General features: G+C 38.0%; 1 protein-coding gene across 1 annotated transcript; it reads left to right on the top strand.

The window, feature by feature from the left end:
* The first annotated feature begins 12571 nt into the window (after positions 1 to 12571).
* On the top strand, positions 12572 to 13543 carry LOC115993657 (metalloendoproteinase 2-MMP-like). Its single transcript, XM_031117602.1, has one exon. The coding sequence runs from the start codon at positions 12572 to 12574 to the stop codon at positions 13511 to 13513; it is 942 nt and encodes a 313-aa protein (XP_030973462.1). The 3' UTR covers positions 13514 to 13543.
* The last annotated feature ends 350 nt before the right edge of the window (positions 13544 to 13893 follow it).

Below are 13893 nucleotides of genomic sequence, written 5' to 3'. Positions count from 1 at the left end.
AAAGATAGAGAGGAAGGAAGATGCAAACACAAAGACAACACGCGATGTGTTATTGAAGAGGAAACCGAAGCCCTCGGCGTAAAACCTCTCCGCCGCCCTCCAAGCGGTAAACAATCCACTAGAAATACAGTTGGGATACATGGACAGCAATAGACCCTCAAGCCTAATCTACCCAGTGCACCTAAGCCTCCAAAGCTTCTTGCTCCAACGAGGTTGCGCCGAACCTTTTTCTTTTCTAGCTTCCCGGATTCCGCTACTAGACCGTAGCATCAACCAATGAAGATTGGTTCCTTCCTAACTGCTTCCCAGAAATCCAAACAACTGTCTCATAGTGATGATGATGGTGAGAACCAGGTTTGGTATAATGCCTCTCAAGGATTTGACAATGGAGAGGAAGAGAGTTGAGGAATTTGGAGAGACTCTAAGGTATAGATTGTGGGTGAATCAATCTTGTTTTTCTTTAGGGTTTCTCTCTCAAAATTCTCTCTGGAAGCTCTCTTTCAACCGTAGGTAAAAGGGGTATTTATACTGGAGTGGGAGAGGAATGTGAAACATCAGGTTTAACAAAACAGGGGTGGCTCGCGGCTTGACCTCGCGGCTTGACTAAGTCGCGAGATCCAGTCACGAGATCCAGTCGCGAGATAACCGTATGACCAGTTGTCCTGTTTTGTCCTGTAGTGCTCCAACTTGCATGACTGTTCACCTTCCAGCATGCTTGGCACGTGTGCTGCGTCTGGCGGCTTGTAGCCGCGAGTCCCAGCCGCGAGTCTCTGTTTTCTTGCACACTCTTGAGCAATCTTCACTCTATCTCACTCACTACCCTTACATCAAACCCACCTAAATACAGGGTTACTAAATGCTGAATTACAAGCAAATTTGGCACGGAATAAAGCCAATTAGATGGTTGAATAAATTCAACCTTACACTTGTTATAATGGGAAGAACACTTTTCTTTTAATACTTACTACGATTAAAAAGATATAATCAAAGTGTCATTCTTGTAATTATTTTTCTTCTCCTTTCTTAGAAAGGGTAGTAGAAGAGTTTTTTTTTTTTTTTTTTTTTTTTTTCTTTGGGGGGGGGGGGGGAGAGGTGGGAGAGAGATATATATATATATATATAATATTGTATGTAATATATATTTTAGGATGAAAAATACATTTCCATCTTAAGATCCAACCATGTGGCTACTTAACTAAAAAATACATTTCCATCCATGAAAAAAAATCCACATGACAAAATCTTAAGAAGGGAACCTAAGGAACAACACCTAAGTACTGTACCTAAGTCTTGCCCTTTTTTTTTTTTGGTAAATTTTTTAATTTATAAATTTCAAATCTAGATATAAAAAGAGAGAGAGATAACCAAAAAAAAAAAAAAAAAAAAATTTTGTTTTGAGGGAAGATTGATAGTTAAAATACACTCACTTACACTTCTATTTGGGGTTTCTTATAAATTAGTCATTCAACTTTCAAAACATATAATTCACACCCTAGACTATCACCTACTGTCATTTGCTCATCCAAAAATGTTGTTTTGGACAAAAAATTGACATTGTCATAATAATAAAGGAGGAAAGATGCAAGTTTTGGAAATCAATAGTGTAAATTATAAGTTTCGAAAGTTGATGTACCGATGAAGAATCAACCCTAAACTCAACGGATGTAAAGTGTATTTTGTCCAAACTCATAATATCACATCATATTCAAAGTTTTCCTACGTAGTAGTAATATACTTAAGTGTATTATTAGAATATAAAAAATTTGAGTGGTTGATTAGGTTTTTTTTTTTTTTTTGATAGAGTTTCAACTTATGGCATCCTCTTCTAATCATTGTGTTTTTTATTATTAAACCAAGACATTAATTGGTTTTTTTTTTTTTTTTTTTTTTGTAAGTGAGGATTTAATCCCAGATTTCTTATTCAACCATAAAAAATATTTCCAGTTGAGCTAACTAGAACTCACGTGGTTGACTAGTTAAGTGATGGTATTGGACATTGAACAATAATGACAAAAGTGATTGTGGTTAATATATTAATGTTAAGCGTAAACTCATTATTAGGTTATTTAGCTTGTGAGTTAAGTAGAATTTGAACATAGTATAAAATTCTCACAAAGAAATTCCTCCAATAGTGTAAGGTTGAATTTATTCAACCATCTAATTGGCTTTATTCCGTGCCAAATATGCTTGTATTTCAGCATTTAGTAACCTTGTATTTAGGTGGGCTTGTTGTAAGGGTAGTGAGTGAGATAGAGTGAAGTTTGCTCAAGAGTGTGCAAGAAAACAGAGACTCGCGGCTTGGCCTCGCGGGTGACTTGCGGCTGCAAGCCGCCAGATGCAGCACACGTGCCAAGCATGCCGGAAGTTGAACAGTCATGCTAACTGGAGCACTACAGGACAAAACAGGACAACTGGCCATACGGTTATCTCGCGATTGGATCTCGCGACTTAGTCAAGTCGCGAGGTCAAGCCGCGAGCCACCCCTGTTTTGTAAAACCTGACGTTTCACATTCCTCTCTCACTCCAGTATAAATACCCCTTTTACCCACAAATGTAAGAGAGTTTCCAGAGAGAATTTTGAGAGAGAAACCCTAAAGAAAAACAAGATTGATTCACCAACAATCTATACATTAGAGTCTCTTCAAATTCCTCAACTCTCTTCCTCTCCATTGTCAAATCCTTGAGAGGCATTTTACCAAACCTTGTTCTCACCATATTCATCACTGTGAGAGGGCTGTTTGGATTTCTGGGAAGCAGTTACGAAGGAACCAATCTTCATTGGTTGATGCTACGGTCTAGTAGCGGAATCTGGGAAGCTAGAAAAGAAAAAGGTTCGGCGCAATCTCGTTGGAGCAAGAAGCTTGGAGGGCTTAGGTGCACTAGGTAGATTAGGCTTGGAGGGTCTATTACTGTCCATGTATCCCAACTATATTTTCTAGTGGATTGTTTACCGCTTGGAGTGCGGCGGAGAGGTTTTACGCCGAGGGCTTCGGTTTCCTCTTCGATAACACATCGCGTGTTGTCTTTATATTTGCATCTTCCTTCCTTTTTATCTTTGCCTTTTATTATCTGCTGTGGGTTGTGATTTTAATTTGGGTTAGATAGTTTTTTTCCAATTCCATATTATAACTTATGTTAATTTTCCGCACACTTGTTGTTTGACATATTGCTTGAATTGGTTAAGTTGTAATTTGGGGGTCTAAATGTTCAAGGGTGTTTATACACATATTTGAACTTTCAATTGGTGTCAAAGCGGGTACACTTTTATTGGTTTCAATACCATTGTGTGATCCTTGACTCCTTTTTGAGATGGATCGGTCTCAATCCCTAAATGCACCTCCATATTTTGATGGTAGTAATTATGCTTTTTGGAAGATTCGCATGAAAGCTTTTCTGTGTTCTATTGATGAATCTGTTTGGGATGTTGTTGAGATTGGTTGGACCAGACCTGAGGCAGCCAAATCCACATGGGATAAGGCAGCACTCGCTGCATCTAATGCTAATAGTAAAGCACTCAATGCTATTTTCTATGGTGTGTCTCCAGATGAATTTCACAGGATCTCCCACATTACCGTTGCCAAAGAAGCATGGGAGATTTTGGAAACCACCTACGAAGGCACGAAGAAAGTTAAAGACACCAAGTTGCAAATGCTGACCACTCGGTTTGAGGAGCTCAAAATGAGTGAGGATGAGTCCTTTGACTCTTTCTATGGGAAGCTAAATGAGGTGGTTGTCAGCAAGTTCAATTTGGGGGAGAAAACGGAGGATTCTAAAATTGTAAGGAAGATCCTTCGATCATTGCAGGAAAGTTTTCACGCTAAAGTGACAGCGATTGAAGAGAGCAAGGACCTTGATGATATCAAAGTCCAGGAGCTGGTTGGTTCTCTTCAGACTTATGAGATGTCGCTGCCCAATCAACGGAAGAGTAAATCTCTTGCTCTTAAGACCATTAATGAGAAGGTGGAAGATCAAGACTCATTGGGAGAAGATGTGGTTGACAAAGATGTTGCATACCTTGTTAAAAATTTCAGAAAATTCTTGAAATTCAAAAATAATGGCAAATTTGGTGATAAAGGAAAATTCCAAAGTTCAGGAAGGGAGAAAAAGGAATTCAAAAGGAAAGATGGAAAAGAATCCCAACCTACACAAGGTGTCACTTGTTTCGAATGTAACGGGCATGGACACTTTAAGAAGGAATGTCCGAATTATTTGAAATCGAAAGGCAAAGTGTATGCCACGACATTGAGGGACTCGGATTCATCTGACTCAGAATCTGAAGAAAGCTGTGATGGAGAGGGGAACTACTCAGCTTTTATGACTATTACTCATGTTGAGTCTTTAGACGAGTTGAATCTGCTTGTACGAGACCTTGGAGAACATAGTGATGAAGAATCACTTGGAATTGTTGAAGAATCAGATGCTGAAGAAGATGAAAGCACAACCAATCTTCAAGAGAATTATAACTCACTCCTGGAGAAGTCGGGTGAGTACACAAGGGTGGCCAAGGCTGCTGTGAGAAAAATGAAGAAGGCAGAGGAGGATTACAAAAGTCTCCTAATCCGATATAGGGAGGCCAAATGTGAGATAGAAACACTGAATGGTGAGCTGTCAGAAGCTTACACAAAAGTGAGATTTCTTAAACAAGAGGTTGTGCAAGCAAATGCTAAAATAGAGAGGATCACCACCAAGAAGCTAGATGATGTTATTTCATCTCAAAAGAGTTTTTTCAGACAAATTCGGATTGGGATATATCGGAGGAAGTAGCTCATCTGGAACTGTCACTAAAGAAGTGAAGTTTGTAAAGGCTAAAGACCCAGTTGTAGTTGACCTTACTGCTGAGAATCTCAAGATTGAGGAGAAGAAGAATGTGGAGAACCAACGGTTGTTGAATCCCCGTAATCAGTATGTGAGCAGGTCTGAATCTCGTGCCAAGTCTCGTCCACGACCACAAAGAGGTCCTAGATCAACTTATGTGTGTCATCATTGCGGACTTCAAGGGCGTACTCGACCAAATTGCCAAAAGCTGAGAGCAAAGAATAGTGCAACTCCTTAAAGGTCAGGAGGACCTAGAAATGATAGAAGAAATTGGGCAGGTGAACAATCTAGAGATCAAAATGGTGATCCCGGAATGATGAACGTGATGAAGATGATTGGTGCATTCACCAACTGCTTGGAAAGCTTCTCACGAAGGTTTGAAAGCCCTAACTCCCGTACCTAATCCTATAAGGAAATCACCCCAAACACAAGTGACGTGTGGGTGAAAAAGGGTACTCATGCATAAGCATTACAACATGTCCATGCATTAATACTTCCTATGCTTTGCGACAATGTTTGTTTGTTTGCTTGTTGTTTTTGCTGTTGGTTATTTGCTTGTCTACTTGTGTATATTTTCTTTGTTTTTGATCAATCTTTTTCTTCAAGTGTCAAAAATCCAAAAATCACATAAAAATTAGAAAATCAAAAAGTTTGATTGACATTGTTGAGTTTTTGTCTCAAAACCTGTTTTGCCTTGTACCTTTGTGCTAATGGCTTTGTGCATTATCGAGCATTGCTTGTTTCTTTGCACTCATATCATTGTGGGAGAAATCTTGAAATCTATGTGATTGTTGTAAATAGATCTTCAAACTTGTCATGAATGATTAGTGAATGGTTATGATGATCTTGAGACTTGCATAGACTTGTGTCTATATATCTTCCCACTCTTTATTTTTGTTTTTGCTAAGAAGAGCTCACCAAATGTAAATCTCCAAATAAAAAGAGATATTGAGCTGCAAAAGCCTGTTGCACACTCTAGTATTCGACTAGGAAAAAGGGTAAGCGACCTAAAATTAAAGTGATTTTTTTTAAAGCCAAAGGCTAGTTCATTGAAGTAAAATATAAAATATCACTCTCACAATGAGAGGTGATTGTCTCAAAAGATCAAAAAGATCAAATGTTATGATTGAAAGTGGAGTCAAATATAAAGCTCCAAGATATGTTATCAAGTTTTGTGGGAGGTCATATATACATATTTCTATAATTGAGATGGATCACATGATCTAGTGCTAATTGTGTATGCCTTGGTTGAATTGATCATTGAAGCTTCACATTAGACTAAGGACTATCTCATTGTTGATATCCACACACAACACACAAGTTTATGTTCAATAAATGCCATATTCATTTGTGTGATTGTACTTGATGAAATATGTTTTCACATGCTCAATCTTTGTTAATTCAAGCACAAAAAGATTTTTGAATGTTTTAGGTGTTTTTGGAAAGTATTTTGTTTAAAAAAATCTGAAAATTTCAAAAATCCATTTTTGCCCTGTTTTGGCGACTCAGTCGCGGGTAGGTCAAGTCGCGAGCCTCAGTCGCATCTTCACGGGTCATTTTTGGCGACTTGTTCGCGAGTGGAAGGTCCAGTCGTGAGGGTTACTCAGAGATTTTCGCGGCTCAGCTTGTGACTTTCTCGCGGGTAGACCTTCTAGTCGCGAAAAACACTTAGAAAAATTTTTCGAACTTTTGTCTTTGAGTGTTTTGGCGGCTTGAACTGGCGACTTTGTGGCGTCTCTATTCAGTCTCGAAAAACGCGTGTTTGGCAAAAATAGGGGCATTTTTTAAATCTTTTTCAGTTTTTCCCTCGAACTTTTGTGACTGTTCATCTTCTCTCTCAACTATCTCCTTCCCTAACACTCCGTGCTCCCATTTTCAAACTCCATTGTTGCGTATTTTCTACTCAAAATCTTCAAGTAACAGGTATGGGTTTTCATTCTTGAACTCCTTTCTACTTGATTTTGTGTTTTTCCCCCTTGATTTTTCGCATGTGTTTATGTTTTTGAGATGGGTTTGTGTTTCGGATATTGCTCTATGTTCATGCTTAGCTTGTGGATGTTGTTGCTTGAGTTTGAAATTATTTTAGTTGTTTCCTTTTTGGTCTTCATCATGTGCCTAGCTAAGTGTTTCTTTTTATTTTATCTGAACTTATGCTGATGAGTTGATTCAAAATGTTCCTATTGTGGATGTGAAGTTTACTGTGCTGAATGTGCATGTTCTATAGTGTGAATCTATTGAGAGCATCTGTGTGTTTTACTATGCTATTTATGAGTCATGTCTTTCTCATCACATTGTCTTTAGGATATTTTCTATCTCTGCTGCTTTATTTCTCCCCTGCATTCTCCCTGTTGTTCTTGTGTGTCCACTTTTTAAGCCTGTTCATCTGTGTGGTTGATTTCAGTAGCATGAGGTTTAATTGTTTAAGTTTATCTGAGTGGAGGCATTTTTGTCCTTGTCACTAACAAAGTTCTATTTTGTTCTACACATGTTTTGTACTATGTTGTTGTGGCCTCTTCTGATTGTTCACAGATGGCTCCCTCACCTCCGAAGAAGAAAACTCCTGCAAAGAAGGCTGACAAAAGATTGAAAATGGATTCTAATCTGTCTAGGTCGGTTCAACACTTTGAGAGATACAAGAATTTCTTCTTGAAAGCAGGAATTATTCAAGAAAGATTTGTAGATTTGGAGGATTTAAGAAACTCCTTTATCCCCAGTTGTTTTGAAGGGAGAGGATGGGAAAAGCTTCTGAGTGATCTCCCTGTAGTGTGTGAACCCCTGATTAGGGAGTTTTATTCAAATGCTGTGATAAGGGAGAATGATTTAAGCTGCTGGGTTAGAGGTAAAGAATTCACTTTAGATGCACATGTCATTGATGATGTGCTAGGGCTTGAAGGATTAGAAGATCAGGAGTTTGTCAATTACAAAGATAGGATTGTATCTATTGAAACTGTTCAACAAAGGATAGGTGGACAGAGAGAAGGGAAATGTCTGAATACCACAGCTTTTCCAGTGGACATGAGGTGTCTAACAATAATCATGATGTTTAACCTATATCCCATAAAGAAGTTGACGACAATCAACTATGCAAGAGCAATTTTTCTGATGGATCTCAAAGAAAAGACCTTCATTGACATCAGTTCCCACATATATGACACTATTGTGGATGAGACTAGAACAACTTCTAGGCCAAAATTGATCTTTCCTAGTTTGCTAATGAGGATCTTTAGAAAGAAGGGTGTTCCAATCCCACAAGACATCAGTCCCATGTCCACACCCTCTGCAATTAACAAGCTTACCTGTAAAAGGATAAGTGTTAGGCTTCCAGGAGAAGAAGATGAAGGTGATGAAGGAGAGGGTGTTCCAATGGAGACTGAGGCAGAGGCAGCAGGGTATGCATCAACCTCAACACCCAAGAGGAGTGGCAAAAGGACTAGAGCATCAACTTCTTCAGATATACCTCCAAATGCTTTTCAAATCATTCTGGAATGACTTGATGGGATCGGAGGAGTCCAGACTGAGCACTCTGAGAGGATGAGAGCCATGCAGGACCAGATTGATATTTTGTCTGCAAAACTTGACAACTTCACCACTCAGCATGGACAGTGAGCCTTTGGCCATTCCGGTCAAAAAGGGGGAGATGTTTCTTTCTGTTGTTGATGACATTGTTGATGAGAAGCAGAAAAGCAGCTCTTAAAGGGGAGTAATGTGTTGAGGGGGAGTTGTCAAAATCAGAGACTTTGTTTATATATGCTTATGTTTTGGGTATTTGATGTTTATATGGGTTTGATACACTGTGGTTTTGCTGTATATTTGTTTCTAACTCATAACTTATACTCTTGGTTTAATCTTTTATATATTTTGTTGATGTTATTCAGGATATATTGTGTTTGTACCCATGTGCTTATTTAAGCTTTTAGGGTTAATGTTTTTATGCATATTCTGTAGGTTTTATGGTTTGTACCTTGCTTAATGCAGCCTTTTATGCTATGTTGAAATCAGTACTTCTATCTAAATGTCTTGCATTTTGATTTATGTACTGTCACTCTTGTGCCCTTGTAGGATTGTTCCTAGATGCATATACTTTGTGTATTATGCATTGGTTGAGTGTTGAGCATACAAGTATCTTGCCTTGTGCTTGTTAGCTTGTATGTCCTTGTGTTCATTCCAAGTGTGAATGAGCATTGTGGTCACTACCTTGTAGTGATTACTTGGTTGATCAAGCCATGGTTTGTTTCTTGACTCCATCTTTGCTTGATCACATATTGCCTATTTCATATAAATTTCACGATTTTCTGCTTACAATGATCATGGTGTATTGTTGTGTTTCAGGAGTCTTATGTTCATATGATTCAAGTGCTTCACAGCTTCTAGAGTTAGGTGTGAGTGAGTTTTGCTCAACTGTTCCCAACTCACATGTTAAGTCTAGAGTCTGTTGTAGGGTTTTGTCACGGAATAGCCAAAGGGGGAGATTGTAAGGTTGAATTTATTCAACCATCTAATTGGTTTTAGTCCGTGCCAAATTTGCTTGTATTTCAGCATTTAGTAACCCTGTATTTAGGTGGACTTGTTGTAAGGGTAGTGAGTGAGATAGAGTGAAGTTTGCTCAAGAGTGTGCAAGAAAACAGAGACTCGCGGCTTGGCCTCACGGGTGACTCGCGGTTGCAAGCCGCCAGACGCAGCACACGTGCCAAGCATGCCGGAAGGTGAACAGTCATGCTAGCTAGAGCATTACAGGACAAAACAGGACAACTAGCCATACGGTTATCTCGCGACTGGATCTCGCGACTTAGTCAAGTCGCGAGGTCAAGCCACGAGCCACCCCTGTTTTGTAAAACCTGACGTTTCACATTCCTCTCTCACTCCAGTATAAATACCCCTTTTACCCACAAATGTAAGAGAGCTTCTAGAGAGAATTTTGAGAGAGAAACCCTAAAGAAAAACAAGATTGATTCACCAACAATCCATACATTAGAGTCTCTTCAAATTCCTCAACTCTCTTCTTCTCCATTGTCAAATCCTTGAGAGGCATTTTACCAAACCTTTTTCTCACCATATTCATCACTGTGAGAGGGCTGTTTGGATTTCTGGGAAGCAGTTAGGAAGGAACCAATCTTCATTGGTTGATGCTACGGTCTAGTAGCGGAATCCGGGAAGCTAGAAAAGAAAAAGGTTCGCGCAACCTCGTTGGAGCAAGAAGCTTGGAGGGCTTAGGTGCACTGGGTAGATTAGGCTTGGAGGGTCTATTGTTGTCCATGTATCCCAACTATATTTTCCAGTGGATTGTTTATCGCTTGGAGGGCGGCGGAGAGGTTTTACGTCGAGGGCTTCGGTTCCTCTTCGATAACACATCGCGTGTTGTCTTTATGTTTGCATCTTCCTTCCCTTTTATCTTTGCCTTTTATTATCTGCTGTGGGTTGTGATTTTAATTTGGCTTAGATAGTTTTTTCCAATTCCATATTATAGCTTATGTTAATTTTCCGCATACTTGTTGTTTGACATATTGCTTGAATTGGTTAAGTTGTAATTTGGGGGTCTAAACGTTTAAGGGTGTTTATACACATATTTGAACTTTCAAATAGTTTTTTCTTTTTTTGATAATTCAATAGTTAAGGGATAGAAGATTTGAACCTTAGATTTATAAGTTGAAATACCTACTGATTGTGTTAATATTTAACTGTCACAACCCCAAAATGTAGTATAAATTCTATTTATCTCTCTCTCTCTCTCTCTCTCTCTCTATATATAAAACCAAAAATTTTGAAGCTCCCATGTTTTTCCACATCAGCATCATTTAAAAATATAAAACTATTAAAAAAATAAAACCCTAAAAAAAAAATAAAAAATATTAATACATCAGCGTTATTTTTGGCGGCCACAGTCCTCATCGTTGTTTTAACAGGTTGCAGGACCTTATGGAATTCCTCCAAACCCAGCAAGACATGCTCTTTTCATTGTCTACCATACAACGGTTCCTTATATTGCAGAACGAATTAGGTTCAACAGTTCCATCTCTTTGATTTCTATTTTTTACACATAATATTTTTGTAATTGTGATTAAGTTTGAGCCTGCATTGAAACTTTACTCATAGAAAGTGCCGAATTTCCTGTTTTGACAGTTCTAGAGTAGTTTCCCATGCCATTGATCTGGTTGATTCACAGTCTGATGAGCCCTACAACAATGATGCTCCAGGAAGCAGTCATGTTCAATCTTCCACTGTGACTAATCTTCGACCCTACTCCACATTAGGGGTGTCTGTTTCTCTGATAAGGTTGAAAGAGAAATTCAATGGATTATGGTTGTATGCAGTTCAGAGATGGCCTACGGTATAGTTGTTATTTAGGCATCTTGCTAACTCCAGCCTTAATATATGAAAATATGATATAACCTTTTGAAACTAAGTCATGTTTTTATATGCAGTTTAATTGAATTACAACTTTTATTTTTTATTTATTCTTAAAGAAAACCCATGTCTACAAGGTATATGATGAGATTGTTCCTTTTATATTATTTTTTTCCATGGAACAATGTCCATTCCCTCCCCCCTTCCCTCTCTTCTAGATCCCTCTCGGTTTTAGTGCTTTGTATTCAATTTAGCTTCCTTTAATTGGGTGTTAGAGCACATGGTAAACTGCTTTTCTTATTTAAGATTTATATGTCCAGGTGCTCCCTATAGCTCGAGAATTTTTGCAATTGGTTCTTTGTGCTAACCTAATGTTCTTCGACTTTGAAGGTTATTCCTATCTTTCAAAGTTTATTTAAGGGAGTAGAAATTCAAAATCTTAACGATTCAAAATTTTCTCTCTAGGCCTCTATTATCATATATCAAAATGTGCTGCAGGCATTCATTATGTGTTCATTCGTTATTTGATTTTTAAATAGTTTTTATGTTTGTATTTGTGATTAAAGTGAGCCGTACTCACAACCATTTTTGACAATTTTGAGTCCAACCTTAGGAACAAACTGTGGTAGCCATGATATGACTCCATCGTGCAGGTTAACCCTATCTTCTAAGAACTTTCCTGTGCATCGCACGGATTATCGACTAGTTTGGTATACTCTCTTTCTCTTTCTCTCCAATTTATTCCTTTTAGATTCCAAAGGGTCAAAGGTCTTAACTCTTAACAGCTAAAAGGAGAAAACAGATATAATAATAATAATAATAATAAATTTTCAAAGTTTTTCTTATAAATTGGTCTATTACGTGGCTGTCAATATAAGACCATTCACGTCACGACTCACGTGTATCAAATTATATATATGATCTATTAAATAATTTAAAATTATTAAAAAATGATTCCCTTCTGTCTATGATTTTCTGGACTGGAATTTCTAGAATGTCTGCCCTCCCAAACCCGCAATTTCCGCTAATCATTTTATCCCAAATTATAAGTTTGGAGACTAATGTGTTGGACCGATCGAAGCCAGTCCAAGAGTATATGCTAAGACCCAATATTAGAGAATTGGTCTCCTTTTAATATTCTAATGCTCCTTGTTTAAAAAAAGAAAAAAAGAAAAAAAAAAGCTCATTGTAACGGTCTTTAATTAATAGGTCAATAGCATTACTTCTATGAAGTCTTTCAATTTGCTAGTAAAAGTCATGTACAATTGTACATACGTGATAGTGATACGACTGACTTGGCAAAAGATTTATCAATTTGCCCCGTCTACCTAATAATCTATAAATAGCAACCAAACTATTACACTTTTGCACCATATAGTTCAAGCTTCTAGCTTAATTTCAAACTTTCTCAGCAATGTCTTATAAAGTTTTTTCTCTGTTTTCATTCACTCTCCTCCTTCTTCTCCTTCTTCCTCTCCATTCCCATGCAACTTCAAGAAACATCCATGACAAAAAATTATCACCGTTTGAGTTTCTCAAACATCTTCAAGGATGTCACAAGGGAGAAAAGGTCAAAGGCATCCATAACCTCAAAGCCTACCTTGAGAAATTTGGTTATTTGAGCTATAACCATTCTCAAAATCAAACTCATACCAATGATGATGATTTTGATGAACTCTTGGAATCCGCCATTAAAACTTACCAACTTAATTACCATCTCAACGCCACAGGGTCAATGGATGCCAACACAGTATCAACAATGATGATGCCTCGTTGTGGGGTGGCAGATATCACCAATGGTACAAATTGGATGCGCTCAGGCAAGAAGAAACATCACCACCGCCATGTCTCTTTTCATACTGTCTCTCACTATTCTTTTTTCCAAGGAAATCCCAAGTGGCAAACTTCTAAGTACCATCTAACCTATGGATTTCTCCCTGGCACCCCAACTGAAGCAATAAGTCCCATCGCAAAAGCTTTTGAAACGTGGGCTGCAAACACACACTTCAAGTTCTCAAGGGCTCAAGATCAAACAAATGCAGATCTCAAAATTGGTTTCCATAGGGGGGACCATGGAGATGGGGCTCCTTTCGATGGAGCTGGTGGAACCCTAGCCCATGCTTTTTCACCGACTAATGGGCGATTTCATTATGATGCAGATGAAAAATGGAGTGTGGGAGCAGTCCCAGGTTCATATGACTTGGAGACAGTTGCCTTGCATGAAATTGGGCACCTTCTTGGGTTAGGGCATAGCGAAGTTGAAGGGGCCATCATGTGGCCTGCCATACGTTCAGGAGTGACCCAAGGTTTACATAGGGACGATATTGATGGCATTAAAGCCTTATATAATTTTTAAGTGTTCAAGGATTTGCAATATGCAATTATTAGCGGGTAGAGAATAAAGCATAGTGCAAATGCATGGCACTAGAACTATTGGACCATATAAGTAGAGAAACAAATAGAGAATAATTTTTAACCAACTCATGGTAGAAAGTGATGCTTGATTGTATTTTACTTCATGTTGTAATAATACTATTTCGTTTTTTTCAACAGCTTTGTAGTTTAACTGAAATCTCTTGATGTTTACAACAAAGATGTCCAATGTTCAAATCCTTCCACCCCAATTATCAAATCATAAAAATAAATTAAAATAATAATGCTTCATTTTTAAACCATCATGGAATTATACAACTTGGAAATTTGTATGATGTAATAAATAAAAAATTTTTAATTTCA

This window comes from Quercus lobata, chromosome 6 (genome assembly GCF_001633185.2).
Source record: "Quercus lobata isolate SW786 chromosome 6, ValleyOak3.0 Primary Assembly, whole genome shotgun sequence".
NCBI lineage: Eukaryota > Viridiplantae > Streptophyta > Magnoliopsida > Fagales > Fagaceae > Quercus > Quercus lobata.
This window is presented reverse-complemented; position numbering and strand designations above follow the sequence as displayed.